Raw genomic sequence first — 17,500 nt, forward strand, 5'->3', positions numbered from 1 at the left:
CGTGTCCTATGATATCGGGAGGCATCAAGATTTGCCGCCCGTTTGAATCGCCAGACAAAAGGAACAGTGCGCTTTAACCATTACTTTGCAGCAATCAATTGAGTCGTAAACATCGGTTTCTCAATATAAATTCCATTTTCTTATGCTGCACGCATCAGCTGAACGCGCTGAACGTAATAGCGCCGAGACTGCAGCTCATCAAATCGCGGCAAAAGAGAAGCATAAAAAGCGCGTTCCATCCAGCCAGCCAGTCAGAGCTCATTCATGGAAACTGGCTGGTTGCGTAACCGTGAGTAATTGATTGGCATTTGATTGCGACCACCGCGTTTGCCACGAGTTCATTATCAGAATTTACGATCCAGCCTCGTCCACGAAAGGTCCCTTGGGGGAAGTAAATTAAATTCAAACGCCGCGCTCGGCCATCGCAACGAAGGCAGACCGCTTTCGTTTGATGAACGCACGAAGACGAAGCGGGATGGTGGCAGCACGTTGGTTATTGATTGCGTTCTAAGAAGCTTGGCTTGGCCTCCCCGCCCTCGGCCATCATATTCCTTGAAGATGGAATGTTTGCTCCCGAGCGCCTCGAGCACAGACTCCCAAGAAATGTTTTGCATCTGCCTTCTGCTATGATCAACTGTACTTTGTAGCTACTTGTAACTTCTGGGTCTGGGCGAAGATCCGGTGTGTTTTCTGGTGTTTTAATTTAAGAATTGGTTACACACTTCGAAAGATGTCGCGTTCGTGGCACCTCAGCATCGCTCTATTGTTCACTGTCGAACTACTGACAGCTCTAACTTTGCTAAGAGAACCCTCACCAACCGAACGAAAGGCGCAGCTGTTGCAGCTAAAACTGTCAGCAAGTTTTCCAATGTCCGGACCACATCCAGAAGAAGGGGTGGGTTTCTCGTGGTCACGGAAGATGACGGGCCCGGACTCCTCCACGATCCTGGAGGTGGTTGTGGTGACCCGGACTGTCCCAAAGTCACGCGGACGCAGTATGAATGCATGGAAACTTTTCTGTCCGTTCAGTCGGCACAACGGGGTGAGAAGAAACTTGACATGTCATTTCTTCATGTGATGGCGGCCAAACAACAGGACGAGCTCTCTCCCAGTCCGAGGAGATTGTCGTCATCGAACGTTTCACTAAAACCCCCCCTCCCGGTCACATATAAACACGAGATCACCCAAGAAAAGGTAAAAAAGTTGGACAACAAACTACAAAAAGGGGGAAAAAATACTCGAATGGATTAGTACAAAAAACAAACACAAAATATGAATGTGGTAAAACCAGCGAGAAACCACCGCCTGCTTGTGCGGTGAGGTTCACCGGAGGAGGTCCTTGATCTGGCGCCACAGGCGCACTGCTATTCCCGGGTCCTTCCACGGTACGCAACAGGAGGCGGGTCACCGCGCAAGTATAACGGGCTACGACGAGGAAAGCGCAGGCAACAAACAAAAAAGTTGACTAAAGCAGGTTAGGAACGCGAGACAGCTATGGTGGAGTTTTGTGGAGAGAGAAAAAAAAGAAAAGCTGGAGAAATGGTGCCGCCGACAGCAACAGCAGCAGCAGCAGCAGCAGCAGCAGCAGCAGCAGCGTGCTTCTGATTGGAAAACGAAGCATTTGTTTTCCAGTGTTTGCCCTCTTCCTCGAGGCGTAGCGTAACCCTGGGTGGCGGGGTTTGGTGGCGGTGGATTGGATTGTTGGTGAAATGAAATTGAAATAAAAGTTTCCACCAAGTGACACCAACCGCGGGCGGGCCAATGGCGCTTGGTGCGGGGAAGTGCATGTGCCCCGAAACCCCACCGCAAGGCCCAACAATGCACAATCCACCCCAAGGGCCTGGCGAATGGCCTGACAGGCGAACAACATGGCGACGGAGGCGAGATCTAGCAAGCGGTGCGCGCGATTCGACCGACGACTGACAATCAGCGACAGAGCGGCGCTGCTCGGTGCGATGATTGTGGCGAAGGAAGGATGGGATGGTGCGTATCAATCGGTAAACCATTTTCCACAATCGATTCGCGGGAGGGAGAAGGCCGGCCTGTGAAAGCCGGGCGGATTAATTGTGGTGTGGTGTGCACCCCACCGGCGTTTGTTTGTTCGGTTGGCAGAACGGAACGGAAATAAACCCCCTCCGGGCGACGAATCCTAGGGGGAAGCGGCCCAACAAAAGGGGTTTGTGGAAATGTTTTGTGTAAATACAAAATGGAGAAAATCCATCGCCGGCAATCCCGCCCCCACCCACGTGGAGCCAAGGAGCACGGGGAATGCCGTCACGCTATCAGCACGAAAAGACAAGAAGACAGCTTATGTGAAAAGGCACCGCAGCGAACCGGCGAACAATCAGCAAACATGTCATACGCGCGCGCGAGCCTGTCTGGTTTGTCTGGTTAGCCTGGCTTCGGTGAGATCGACGCCCAGACATGACAGTAGATGACAGCGTAGCAACACAGCGTACGGGGAACGTTGTGGAAGGGATACATGAGCGAAGGGCGGGGGGATGCTTTTGGAATGTTTGGAAGCGGATCGGTCCTCGCGTCGGAAGCTATTTTTCTCGTACGTTGTCTGCTGGAAGCATGTGAAGACGTGCTATGATGATTGTTTTCTTTCGGCGGAAAACCTTTCCGATTCTCGTGGCGAGGATGCGATTGCGAGTTCCTGGGACTCTCGTGGCGGGCGATTGTGGTGCAAAATCAAATCATTATGGCAAATCAAAAACGCTGTTTTCATTGGCAAGGAATTTTCCGGGAATCACGGGACCGGGTCGGAATAACACTCTTGCACGCATGCACACACGTCGTCGTCGATGGTGGGATCGATATGTTTTTCTAATGTTTTCAATTGGCGTAAAATCGCTTCGATTTGTGGGTGTGAGAGGTACCGGGGCAAGTGTTACATAATCGGATGCGTATATTGAACCGATCTAGAAGAGTGACATTCTATAGATCCTAACGAATGATTCGCTTTACCAAGTATTCATCGTAATTGCGATAGCATCAATTGGTGACATCAATTAGTGGAATCCATCTATAATCGATTATGGAATAATCTTTCAAAATGTACATTTTGAAAGAAAAAGATATAAAATGTGTGGGGCTACATATCATCAATATATTGTTGTGGGAGTTTAAAAAATAACGGTTTTTTGCTGCAAAAATCATGCAGCCAAGATACTTTCGAAGAAATCATGCTTGAACAGTTTTTAATAGACCATGAGAATCAAAATTTGGGTCTAAATAAAAAAATACAGTAGGTGTACCAAGTTTGATTTTAGATTTCTTGAATGGTATGAATTTGAATAGGTAATACCTATCCAGAGTTCAACTGAACTTTATGCATCATATTCTTTTACCTCAATCTTTTACACATCCAAAATCCAAACTCGTCATCGGAAAGAATCCAAACTCGTCATCAAAATCCACTGCTGGACTGCTTAACTTTCGCTGCTTATACAAATAAACACGTTTTCCCTAGGCCTGATAGAATGACAGCAGAACAGCCTAGCATAGATTAAGTTCTAGCTTTGAGCATTGATATTCCGCGCACATACTCTGCGTGTGAAGGTCATGCCGTAGGCTAGGGATTGGATGCTTCAACCTGCCACCACAAACATCAAACACGCTACCCTATCGAACGCTACTTTGTACGTTTCGTGCGTGCCACCTAATGGTTGTATGATACTTCTATCGATTTGTCTATCGAAAAAGTTAATTTAATTGCTACACAGTCGGGACCCGACTCTACTGTTCGTCGATCGCAAATTTTAAGGTGTACGTTCGTGATCATTCTTCTACTTTTGTCAGTTTTTGTAGCTATCAACTGTTCTTTTTCCTTTTGTTTGCTAATTCAGTTCGGTTTGATTTTGTCGTTGCTAACACCGAATTTCATTCGCGGCTAAAGAAATGGGTAAATCACTAAAACTATATTACTACCTGACGCTTCCAACTTTCAATTCCTATCTGACGATTCCAACTGGATTTGCCCAACTTCTTAGCAAATACGATGTATGAACGATTTGCGAAATTGTTTCGTTATCACAAGGAACAAAAATATGAAGCAATGATCAAAGAAACAGATTAAAATCGATAAAATTAACGCACATCATCGTTCGAATTAACGCATTTTATTAAGAGGCAAAACAAAAAGAAAATTCCATCCAAAATTTCATCAACAAAAAGAAAATTCCAGGCGTTGATCATTTTTTGTCTTATAAGCGATTGTATTAATTAGAACTGGACTTGACACTGCATCGCACATTCATTCCAGATTATTTGCGCCCGATTTCAGTTCGTCCGGAGCAGTGGTGTTCAGTTCTTGTTCGATTTTGTCCTGCATCTGCTCGGTTTCGGGTTGAACCTTCTGATAGCAAAACGTTGCCAAAAGAGATGATTATTCAGAAGATTACCGGAATGCAACATATCGGAGCACCGAGGATCGACAATTTAGCAACTATTTAGCCATTCCCGAATTTGCTAAACTAATAATTGCGATGTTTTATCAAATCGGTTTTAAGCCGTTCAACGTTTAATTGTGAGCATCCAAGTGACTAAACGTAGTGCGATTGTCAATGCGCCGGTCCGTGATTACCACATTTCAAATTTGACTGTTGCAACCGTGTCAAACTGTATGGAAATTTCCGTATCCTTTGTGAGTATAAGTTTGAATTTTTGATTGCAACCATCAAACCGCAGGCCAGAGCAACATTGGATGATCCGGTACTAGTAGCCGGCTTATGGTTTATGTATTGACCTACCTTTTGCATTGGGACGATACCTACAGTCAGCACCCACGGATAAGCATGCTTTCATAATTCAACGTCTCATTCACTTCATCTCGATTGGTGGAAGCGATGGTAGTTCGACAGGATCGGCACGCCTCGGATTCGTTAGCTTCAACGTTGCTATCAAAACCTGCATCAAATATGGAGCAGCCGCTATTCACCGGGCGCTACCTTTCCCCTAAACTTCCCTCGAATGTACACTTGGCAGGTAGAAGCTGCTTGAGCATTCCGGCAGGAAGCTCCCAATAATGTGCACATTTGATTGGGTAACGAACTGTATGTGACAGATAGTCACAACCGTCATCGTTACCACCGATCGGACGAATGGTGGGATATCATCGACGCTTTGACCTTAGCAAGCCGTGACAGGAATGCAAACCGGTCTCACGAATCGCCGGTTCGGGTCATTTTAATGGCTCCGCTTATTGTGCTCGATGTCCATGCAAATGATGTCGCACGGCCCCGCCTCACGACACGACATTTCCACTACATTCGGCGTGTATCGGTCTAAATAAGTGATGATTGTGATCAAAGAATTTCGTAAATAATTCAATGTCTTTCGATATCACCCTTCGCCCTTCTAGGTTGAGAATATTTGAAAATGATTTTGCAATATTACTCGACACTTAATATAACATTTTCATACGATTCGAATGTATACAGTGACCGGCATAAGTAAAAGCCCACCCCTTGATTTTTGTAGATTTTTGACTATAAATCCTACATTTTCTATCGTAACCGGCAAGTGTAGTGGTTTTCTTAAAGCTTGAACATTCCTCTTTCAGTTTCACTAGCTTTCATCTCGATTGGATTGATAACAATTTTTTGATAATTGTTTAAATAAGAGATGGTCGATCGTAGTTGTGACAAAAGTAAAAGCCCACCTACAATGAAACTTTCTTAACAATTAATATGGTCCACCTTTAGCCCGGACATCAAGTTATAGGCGTTTTGACATACCGTTTACATGATTTCAGGAGTTTTGTGGATCATTCTCGTTGAATAACTTTCAAAAATAATTGTTTTTGATAGTAACATAATTCTTAATGATTTTTTTTATCTAAAATACCCCACAAATTCTAAATCCGTTAAAAGGCTTTGAGAAGGCCATTTGAGAAGGAGAATGACACGGGAACATTAAGAAATATTAGTTCATTTAGCGGTATGTTTAGGATCATTGCGCTGTTGCATACCAAAATTGCTTTTAAATGGGTCTATTCGTACTGAACCTATCAAAGAGTTATTTAGGTTGTTTACATAAATTTCACCCGCCATAATACCATCATTTTCTTTAAAATGTCCACAAGAGCCATGTAAAATCCACCCCTTAACTTCATACTACAACCTCCGTACTTGATTATGACCGATACATTACGTTCTTGCAAACCATGGTTTATTTTCCGCCGATCTCTTTCGTGATAGTTTATATTAAATGTTTCCATTTATGATTCGTTAGACCATAGATCATTGCTCTAGCCTTCTTTTAGCTTGGTTACACATTTCCGGGTGAAATTCTAACGTTTAACCATATTTTTGGCTTATAAACTGAAGCCTTTTAGCATACGTACACTTGTACTCATGTAGAGCTCATCTAATGTGGCATAGTTTGCTCCAAAATAGACAGCGACAGGGTTTTCATGATGGAACAGATAGTTAATTCTAACGATTTCCTAATCTCTGGAATGGTTTTTATCATTTGTTCGATCACTCGTCTTCTTAGAACGTCCGTTTTAAAATCTCATTTGCTGTTCTGATGACCATTGGTTATTAATCATGATGGCATAAAGACGTCCCCTACTAATAATATTTTTTCTGCTAATATCTGTTGAGACACATGGTTGAATCAATGCTGCATAAGAAGATTTCAGGCATGCAACGATTTTTTTTCCTCCAATACACCCATTTCTTTAGCGAAAACCCGTGTGCAATCGACTTACTACTGGAACTGCTACGATTGATGGATTGAATTACTGTAAACAATAATGGGAGGGAACCTAAAACTTTAAAACGGATGTAAACTAAAGGCCCAACAAAGATTTAGTAACCAGAGGGCTTTATTAGAGTCACAATTATATTTTTTGCAAAGTGGGCTTTTACTTTTGTCGCAACTGTGATCGATCAACTCTCATTTAAACAATTATCAAAAAATTGTTATCGATCCAATCGAGATGAAAGCTAGTGAAACTGAAAGAGGAATGTTCAAGCTTTAAGAAAACCACTACACTTGCCGGTTACGATAGAAAATGTAGGATTTATAGTTAAAAATCTACAAAAATCAAGGGGTGGGCTTTTACTTATGCCGGTCACTGTATATATTTTTACAACTTATTGATACATTTTAAAAGCAATGTAATACAGCAACAATTTGGCTTAAAAGCTCGTTAGACCAGCAATGTCTCATATTTGTTTAATTATTTCTATAAAATTCTTCTAATAATATATTGTTCAAATGATTTACAAGCTATGATCAATACAATTCTACTTTTCCTCTTCTACCGAAATAATCTTTTCAAAACATTCCAAATGGTACCAATCATTAATATTACTTTCATTTTCTTCTTTTCTTATCTTTATCAGCTCGTAACTCAACCCGAGTAGCTCAATCTCTGCCAGTGTGAACTCATCCATAGCGTCGGCTTTGATTAATTGAAAATACCTAACAGAAATACCAACGACCCGACAACGGAGCATGTTATTAACGACGGAAATAGAATCACGCACCTTCGATCCATCACCGATAGTATACCCCCGTTAGCGGGCGAATCGCTAGATAGTGAACACTTACCTACCCGTCCAGCAACAGCCAAGCGAGTTTCCTTTCTTGGCTGGCTCCTCCCGGTTGTGTCAATCAGCGCCATGTGTGTGTCTGTGTGTGTATATGAACAATGGTTCGAAGGCCAGCAGGAATGCCTATTAAAAGCAACAGTTTCCAAAAAAGTGTAAGAACACCCGGACGCCTAACGATGGCACGTTGATGCACGTCCACAGAGCGTCTTCTTTCCTATATTCCCGGGCGCCAAACATTCCATGTCGAGCGCCTTTAATTACCCACCATTGTCGTCGTCGTCGTCGTGTGTGTACATGCCACGTAAAGGCAAGGGACATCAGTTCTGCAAGTGAGACCGATGAGGGAGGAGCGAGTTGCATAGAAGAAGGTGAACAGGTGAACTACTACGCCGCGTGAGTGTGAAAAGAGGAAAGGAACCTGGGGTATTGCGGCTCGGTCGGAGCGCGTTACCTCACCATGAAAGTATCGGAATCCACGGCGCAGCTATGGAGTGCCGCATCCTCGCCATCCGCCAGCATCGAGAACGTTTACGCAGCAACACAGCAGCACAGTCTAGTGCCATCCGCGGGGCTAGTAACGACTACGACGGGAAGCTTACGTCTGCACGAACACCACCAGCAGCATCAGCAGCACAGCCAACGACGAGCAGGTGGAGGAGCTGGCGAGACAGGAGTGAGAGGAGAAGGATTGGCAACCGGTCTGGGAGCACAGCAACGGCCCGCATACGACAGGACGATTGGCCCCAACGGTCTGCAGATCGACCAGAACCGGCAGACGTCGTCAGCGACCTTGGCGAAACCTGCTTCCGGTCAGGCGGACCAGCGATTGAGCAACCATCAACCCGCTCCCGCTGGCTCAGCTGATGGAACGATGGGACGAGGCCAGTCGGATAGCATTATTGGGAGTGGCGGACGGGGGATAAGTAAAGCGGCCAGTAGCGGTGGAGCGTGTAACGTGTACGGTTTAGCTAGTGTAAATAGTGCTCACGTCGAGGGTAGCATCAGCTCGAAGGTGATTAGTGGCAACAGCAGCAGTAGTAGTGGCAACAGCAGTCATAGTCGCCATAGTGGTAACGGAAGCAGTAGTTATAGCAACGGCGGTGCTCATCTCATCGGAGGCTTCAGCGGAAACGGGGGCAGCAATGGGAGCAGCAGCTGGAGTCAATCCGTATTTTCCCGATGTTACTTGGGCAAGATACGCACGATCCTCATTGTGTTGGTCGTATTTTCCGTGGCAACCGTCGGATTTTCGCAGTACTTTATGGATAGCTCCACGTTTACTAGGTGAGTGAACTGAACTTCTTAAACCAAACTACGGAATGCCAATAGGCCCAAGTCAATGTTATAAATCGCATAGAATTCAACGTGCTGAAAGTGAAATGAACTATTCAGCTAACGTCTTGCATTGAAACTAACGTCCAGCTTTAAACATTCAGTTCACCATAAAAACCAGGGTTTCTCCGTCAATTGGAACCATGGTAACAAATTGCTATCTTCGCCATTCTTGTACTGCCTACTGCAAAATACCTGCAACCGTAAATTACTCAACTCGGATCGTATATCTTACCGGCCTAAAGCACCGATATGCTTTCGCCACTGTCCACTATCCCTAGACACAGGCCACAGGACCTGAGGTGTCACAGGTTCCTTTCCAAAGCACGTGGTCTACCAGCACACTCTACTCGCTAACCTGTTAACAGAGCTTCAACCGAGTGCGAGTGCGGGCTGGTACGGTGAAAGCAAGAAATACTGTTACGATGAACGATCCGTGCTTCCCATGGCCATGATGCTACCATTGCCATCCAACCCAACTAAAGGACGAGTACATTTTCGGATGGCAATTCTCCTTTTTACCAACATCACTCGATTGCACCTTCAGTTCGAAAAGGCTCGAATCGGATCGATGAACTGTAAATTATTCTACTCGGCCATTTAATTGTGTCGCCAAGAACCAGGGGGAGAAGAATTTAATTTACGCCCGGTCTTGCGGACCGAGAGAACCCTCCGATTTCGCAAGACCAGAACATCTGATAGTTATAATGGTTCGGAAGCGAGAAGAAACCAAGGGGCTGTTAGCATTGAGTCAAGCTTTCCCCCTCCGCGGTACGATGCTGCTGCACCAATGCATGCACCATGAATTAGCAAGCTTAACTTTCACATTCTCACTAATGCGCCCAAGTGCTTGTAGGTAGATGACCATCTCCGCCCTCTCTTGTATGCTCTTTTATGTTGGTCCGCACCACGATCATAACCACACACAGCATCGATTCGGCAGCTTTCCAAGAGGGGCCGCTTTCTTCGGAAAAGGAATTAACTTCTGACGGAACTTGGGTTTCCTTTCTGTCCATTCTGCCTATTGTCAGTGGTACGGGAACTTTGGCCAGGACATGGCCGGAACTACGGTATCGAATGCACTTATTGCCTTTGTTGAAGCCATTTGCTGCAGGCTTTGAAACTTTGCATAATGAACCGAACAGAGCGGGAGCAGCAGTCCTGATAAAGCTATCAGTCCGAACTCATAGAAGCTCAACGCAGTGCTCAACCGAGCTTGTTTGGAACACGGAGCGCGTTATCTTCCCTACCTTCAACTCTGCGACAAACAATCATAATCCTCACTGTTTACCCCGCGATTGCCATAAATTCCCCGAGAAATGGGAAGTGATAAGAACGTGCAGCATTAGCATCCAAGCTTCAAACGTACTCCCGTATCTTTGGCCGTTGGCGGAGAGGTTGCACTTTGCGCAATAGCATCTTTTCTCTTCCTCTACAAAACACTGACGGTCATGCGATGGTCGTTGCCCGTCGTCGGTAATGCCGGAATTAAACAGTCGCGCAAAGAGTTAAACCTCCTCGGGCACCGACAAAAGCGTCGACATCGAGCGAATGGACCCCGCGGCTTTAGTTCTCGGGGCTCGGGTCGGTGTGATAAAATCTAATTAAATTTAAACTTTATCTTAATTTCAATTTCAATTTTTGGCTCCAGCATCGTCGTAGCGGAGAAACGAAACGGGAATAACGAGAAGAAGGGGCGGCCGCCTTTTTGTCTTGTTCGTACCGTGAAGGACGGTTGACTAACAATGGGTATTTTCCAGACCGGGAAAGCCACACTGCGCCACTGTGGATGGTACCATCTTTGACCTTTTCTCGAGAATTGGAAGGAAGTAAATTGTCACAGTTCCAAGAATTCGATCCGTTTTCGTTTTCCTTCGCAGTGGTAGTGGGTTTTGCCGATTCGAGAGGAGGGCATTTTGTTTTCTAGTTTACCCCGTGTGCTGAAATGGTTTGGACAACAGTTTCGGTAGAAGAAGGAAGGTTCTACATTCACTACGAGATGCAGATTAGATAGAGTCGCAGTTAACGACATGCAATTGCAAACTCCCCAGGGGTAGTACAGTTAACTACATCGTTGTAATGTGCTCTAGCAGGTATCATCTGAACGAGACTGTTTTCGTGTTTGCTGATACGCGTTAGACCAGCGATGTGGAAACGGTTTGCTACCAGCGGTTTGTGCAGCAAAAACTGCTACTGAAACACATTCACCAACATCCAGACCTACACCTGCCAGTAGAATACGAAGTACAAAAAATAGCATCGTTTTAAATCTGATCTCCATCTGAACCTGGGAACTCATCTAGAAAGTTGACGCGGTACGCCGCTCAACGCTCACCAACCGATTTGGTGGAGTGTTGTTCCACCTACATAACCGTAGGCCACCTTTTTGGGTTGTGATTTGGAAAACATGCCCAACGACCCTCTCTCTCCCTCTCTGCCTAACCGGGTGCCGTTCTCGCTTTAGCGCTGTGCACTCAGAGGAGCAAGTTTTAATGAATTAAATACTCCAGTCAAACAAGGCGGCTGGATCCCGACAAGTAAGTTGGGTACCGGCTACGAGCCTTTCTCTTCCTTACCGTGTGTGTGTGTGTTGTGTACTATTTGCTCTGAAAATACAAAAGGTTGTTAGCAGTAATGGGTGCCGAAAACTTCTTGCAGTCATGTTTTGTGACCTTCTTAAAGTAGACTCTTTTGCAAATGCGCTGTGACGTAGGAAATACTGACGTAGTAAAGTTAATGTTTTCCATCTGGTTAAAGCTTGCTTTTTGGGGGGTAAGATCTCATCGTACATCGATCGTTTGATGTAAGTTTGCTGCATTCCGTGAAAACAATTATTTAGATAAGGATTTCAATGTTAATTGTCGCACTACATGATTTATCAAACGAATACAAAAGTGGTTTTTCCATTTAATTTCGTCATTTCAAATAAATTGGTAGGCAGAATGTTGATTAACTTTCTAAAGACAGTATACTACGTCCTTCAGACATAGCAATGAAATACAAAATGCAACAAATCATCTAAGCAAACACTGAACTGTTGATAAATAAAGCCACTGGCCGTTCGATGCTAGCCTCTCCTATCACCACAAGATGTTGCTCACACACCTCCCTGGGCCCTGGGCACACGTCTAGATCGGCAGACATGCTTTGACGTCTCCCGTCATGAGATAATACCGCTCGGCACTGCTTCGTACCGGTGACATCAAGTGAGAAACATCGCGTCCATCCATCGAGGTGTCCGAAGCAAAGACACATTCGCTGGTACACATACGAGCGCACACATAGTATACGTCACCCGGGGTGTCCATGTCGTTAAGGCTTATCTGGGTCCATCCTTCTGCTGCTGCTGCTTGCTAGAGGTCGTTATCCGGCTGTAGGAACGGTTCTCGGCGATAGGAACATCGACCTACACCGACTGATAGGACACAAAAAGGGAACCAGGCATCGTCGTCTTTCAGGAGATAGACCGTGTCCGTGGCTGTGGTGGTCATCATCGAGAAGGAATGTTTGACTTCGCTGAAGCGAACGTCGATCATGAATCGTGATTGAACGGATTCTGGAGGAACCCCCTTACTGCTGTTCGCGTTTCCAGCACAGGGGATGGACGTCATCGCCAAGCATCCTTCAGCCTCTCTCGTCGTAGCCATCGAGCTGAAGCTGATAAGATGAGTTAGCGATCGTTGCTAGCTTGCTGGTTGGCTGGCCCTTAGTGCTCGAAACTCGAACCGATCGCCGTTAGTCTCGTAGTGCATTCGACAGTATTCAGAGCGCGATCGTGATTACCACAAACAGAAGGAAGCGATGCAGCCGCGACCTGTTAAATGTCATACAGAAGTGTTGGTTCTACTACTTCTAGTGCCCGTGGTGACGTTCGCGGCCAGTACCTACCCACCGAAACAGTACAAGTGTTCCATCGTCAATGATGCCGGTTTTTGTTTCGTCGAAAATGTGCTTCTGGACGTTTCCACCAACGGTGGTGCGACCGAGCTAAACGTCCAGTTCCCGAAGCATCCGACGCTGCTGATCAAGTCCGGATCGATACCGTACTTCACGAAGGAAGTCTTTGCACTGTTCGCTGACACTCGCCAACTGCATCTGTACAACAATACCTGCATTCGGCGTATGCTCATCGCCGGGACCGCCAATCTGACGGAGATCAATGTGCAGCGCAACGGACTGACGGAGGTGGAGGTCGAACCGGTGGAAAATCGTGAACTGAAGGTGCTATCGATCGTTCACAACGGTCTTGTGAATGTACCACGAAACATTCGCTATCTGGTTGGATTGGAGAAGCTCTACCTGTATAACAACTCTATCGAGTACTTCGATCTCGAGCTACTCGCCAATACGACAACCACTCTGAAGATCCTATCGATCTACGACAACCGAATCAAGGCGATCGATTCTCGGCTAGGGCTTCAGTTTTCCAAGCTGCAGACCCTTTCGCTGAGCAAGAACAAGCTTACGTTTGTTCCTTACTTCAGTGAAGCTTTTCCCGCCCTGACGGTGGTGTCGCTGCGCAAAAACCCTTGGAATTGTCACTGGTTGCGTACGGTTGCGGGGTACATCAAGGCACACCAGATTCAGATCGTGCGCAAGGATGCTACGTGCCGCGATCAGTGGGTGAACGAGATCTGCTGCACGCACACGGTGATGGATTTCCTGTTCGATCGGCAAACGTTGCAGCTCGAGCAGGAGCGTGATATGGTGCGCAATCTGACCAGCGCCAACCAGCAATTGCGTGAGACGGTGCATCGGCTCGAATCCGAGGTACAGCATCTCAGTGGCAGATTGTCAGTGGAAGGCGACGGGACGGATAGCAAGACCGATGGGAAGGCAGATGATGCGATCAATCTTCATTGAGTGACTGCGATTTGTGGTGCACGTCTAGCGGACCGAGATTGTTAGAGAGCGTTTTATTTAATTGTATTTAGTATTGTTCAGGCTCAATAAAGGTGTTCGCGTAAGGTGCGATTGTGAAATGGTTTTAAAATTGTCTGTGCTATCGACTGTGCTCATTATATGGTTTCATTCTTAACATTTTACAGTAATTATTTTATCAGCAACAACTATCAGTCGATGGTTACGCAAAGCTGCATAAGCTGCAAACGGTATCTAATGATATCAGTGGTATTATAACACTTACTATGATGTTATTATTCTATGATGCCATGAAGGGAATAAGACAACTATCGGAAAAAGTATTTGTTAAAAAGTCTACTTTAAAGGCCATACCATTCCGAATTTGCATTCATGAGTAGCTGCAATGAATCCATTCAAAAACCATAAAATATATCAAAAACTGGTTCTGCTTGTTCTAAGCCTAATTTTAAAATGTCTCATTTTTGTATGGATCCTTCTCATATGACGATTAATCCTTCACTGATGATTAATCCTTACACTTGATCGACCATTTTAATGAAAGCTTTATCGAGTATGTTTGTTGCCGTTTTACTCTTCAATAGTTTCCACTAAACGATTGCTCCAGTTCCAGTTCCATTTTTTCCAACAAACTAGTAAATCATAGTTTATCGTCTCTTATTATCTATATTAGCATCACAAGTGTGTGTTTTTTTAATGAAGTAACTATATCGATCAAAAGTTATTCAATTGATTTACTCCTATTGTTTTGTATATATTTCTTATTCAGTTATCGAGTGTGGCTTTTAATGTTAATGTCAAAAATTGAAATTCTTCTCTGTAATTCATTCTTTGTGCTCTCCGATATCTTTTCTATTTGAGATTAATTAAAAAGGAATTTGCACGAAAAGAAAAGAGAAAATCCTTCTGAAACCGACAGTCCAAATAGTTGACATCGCCGCAGATGCTAAACCATATGATCTTTAAGGTATCTCTATCTGCCCTGCACTGATGTGTTATTAACACATGGTCCGTGCCACATAGTACCCCGAAAGCAATTTTTTCCCCCTACTAAAAGTTAATTTAATTTATGAAACAGAATCTAACCACACCCTCATAACAAAGCTAATGATTCCATTCCAATACCAAAGCAAACAACACTCTATAGAGTTTAAATGGTTTACTATTTAGAGCAGCAAGTCAAACATATGCCCCTACAGCTACACGTTTGCTGCTGATATTCATATCGTGTTTTGTGTTTTGCGGTGTAATAATTAAATATTGACGACAGCAAAGTGGACGAATGTATTTGCGAGGAAAATTCAAATAAATTCCAACCGGCCAAGCAACGCGCACGGGGAGTGGAGCCACTACTCTCGATGATGCCCCATCGCGGTTGGGATATCGCGGATATCCCGGAGGAATGAGGGTGTAGCGTCAAACGTCGGTTTGGGTGGAACGCGTGGACCACAAATTTCCGCTACTTCTGTGGCGGGAGTATTTCCCTCGCTAACCGCGCCAGCGGTCAGGGGTGGCGCATACTAGGCTAATTTCCGGCCATCCACTACTACCATCCTCCATCCGTCGTGGGTAACCGATGCGGCTAATGGTTGCTGGAACCGACAGCGCACTGGAATCCGTTGGAAAGGCTCATAAATATGAGTATTTGGTGCGTTGGATGGTTTGAAATTGCCTCCCATACTCTGGTTGACTGGTTTGGGTGGCGATTGCATAGGATGACGAGGACGAAGAGCTCATTATTCAGTCATAGTTTTACCCCTTTTACCAGCAGCCTCCTCCCTCCCCAAACCAATGGATGGGGGGCGCAAAAAAGCTTCGAAGAGTGCAGAAGAGGAGCTGAGGTGCTGCTGCTGCTGTTGTTGATAGCGTTGCCAACAGTCCTGGTCGAGTGTACTCGACGCTTGATAAGGAGCGATCTGTCAAATGCAACAGAACGCCGTCCATCACGCTAGCACCACGGCCTCAATCCCACACACCACAGCCAGCCATCATCGTCATCATCATCATCATCGATCGACGGTCGATGATGAAGGATAATTAGGTCGACGTGCCGGTTGTTTGACCCCGTGTATACGCACCGGGAACTGGACAGCTCAAAAAGTCTGTTGCCCTCCGAACCGAACATCCGTCACTCGCACCTTCGCGGCACCTAGGGAGGAGCAAATGGTGGACGGTGGTGGACAGAACGCCACCGAACTCCCAATCCCCTAAACATCGACATGTGGAGCGATTTTGATTGACCGCGCTTGAATTATGCATTTCCGGGGTCCGGAGAATGCTTGGAATGTGTGTGTGTGTGGCTTTGAATAAATATTACTGACCGCTTGTAGAGAGTGGTTGCGCGTATTTCGGGTGCGTTGGGTGTGGTATTATTCGATTTCTGGCGCATTTTGGAAGTTTTGTGCTGGTGATGCAGAGAATTTTGGCCCCGCATATTTTTCATTCGAAACTCGCTTATGTCGCTATCGACAGTTTTTAGAAACGCTTGTTGGGTGGAAATTCCTTCCAAGAACCGAGTGTTGTTCGTATTTAATGCATTTGGATCGTTAATTAGCTCGTGCATCGTTTATTCAACCGTTTTGCGTTAATTATAACAAATAAAATCAATAGACTATCTCAATTTGAAAGCGTTGTTGAACGTTCTATGTTACTTGCTTCAATTTTTTCGATAGTTTCCTAGCTCCATGTCTAGAGAAATCATCATCTGTTGAAGGGATCCAATTAGAGATTCATTTTCCGATACTTTAATAAGAAGTGAACCGTTGGGTATAAGTACTCGTCAGGAAGGACTGGTGTTGTACATTACTTCATGGGTTTTTCAAATTAAGTTTCAATTTGACGATATGTGATAGGATCTGTTTCACCAGATTCATTTTTTTAAAGCATTGTCGTACTGCATCCACATTCCGTTTCCTAGTGACAATTCAGTGCAAATGATTTTTCTTCTTTTAATTCAAGTGGACGCTTTTATAATTCTCAAAGCTTTAACAGCAAAGTTCACTCTTGGTATTTCAAGTCAAATTCCAAGAAATTTTATCCGCACAAAACACTTTCGATAAATTATGTTAGGACAGGATTATGTGAACCTTAGCCTTGCAAATACAAAATACGATAACTTTCCATAGCACATGTTTTCTTGTTGAACGAATGATAGAGAACTTCCTAAAAATATCTTCACAAAAACAATGTTTTGTCATGAAACTAGAAATACAACCTGTTTTAATTGAATTCATCGTGCTAACAGAGTTTCATTTTGACTTGTTTGTATCATCATTGTAATCGTAAAACATTAACTTTGAAAAGAAAAAGGTTGCATATCATTTGCATAAATAATTTGTGATTACAGCAAACATCGCCAGCAATTCCGTGAATTTGCGTGTTTCCAACTATTCTTGACTGTTGATGCTGTACAGGGTTGGTTTGGAGTTACCGGAACTGCACGCTGTACAATCGCATCAGTTGGCGGCGGCGCAACCGGATCGACGGAAGCTCCATCATCCGGTTGTGTACCGAGCGAGCATTAAAACACCAAAGCACGCTGGCGGTGGTCTCTTCTGAATCATAAAAAGAAGATGAAATCGTTGTTCGAAAGTTGCCACTGGCATTTCCGAAGCGGCGAAAAGTTTGTTTGGAAAAACATCGCACAAACTCGAAAGCTCAACATTGGCCCTCCCATTTTTTTATTACGATTCTTCCTCAACAATCCATCGTTTATTGTT

At 44.8% G+C, this 17,500-nt stretch overlaps 2 protein-coding genes across 3 annotated transcripts in view; both read left to right on the top strand.

Annotated features, from left to right (window-relative positions):
* Positions 1-17,500, top strand: part of LOC125957705 (bifunctional heparan sulfate N-deacetylase/N-sulfotransferase) — a 145,077-nt gene that overhangs the window by 102,278 nt on the left and 25,299 nt on the right. For both annotated transcript variants that reach the window (XM_049690574.1, XM_049690575.1), the window contains one exon: positions 7,359-8,852. In XM_049690574.1, coding sequence (XP_049546531.1) covers positions 8,026-8,852 — 827 coding nt within the window. In that variant the 5' untranslated portion in view covers positions 7,359-8,025. The remainder of the gene's footprint in view (positions 1-7,358; positions 8,853-17,500) is intronic.
* On the top strand, positions 11,867-14,012 carry LOC125957717 (uncharacterized). The gene has a single exon (XM_049690600.1). The coding sequence runs from the start codon at positions 12,702-12,704 to the stop codon at positions 13,761-13,763; it is 1,062 nt and encodes a 353-aa protein (XP_049546557.1). The 5' UTR covers positions 11,867-12,701; the 3' UTR covers positions 13,764-14,012.

This window comes from Anopheles darlingi, chromosome 3, assembly GCF_943734745.1.
Source record: "Anopheles darlingi chromosome 3, idAnoDarlMG_H_01, whole genome shotgun sequence".
Lineage (NCBI taxonomy): Eukaryota > Metazoa > Arthropoda > Insecta > Diptera > Culicidae > Anopheles > Anopheles darlingi.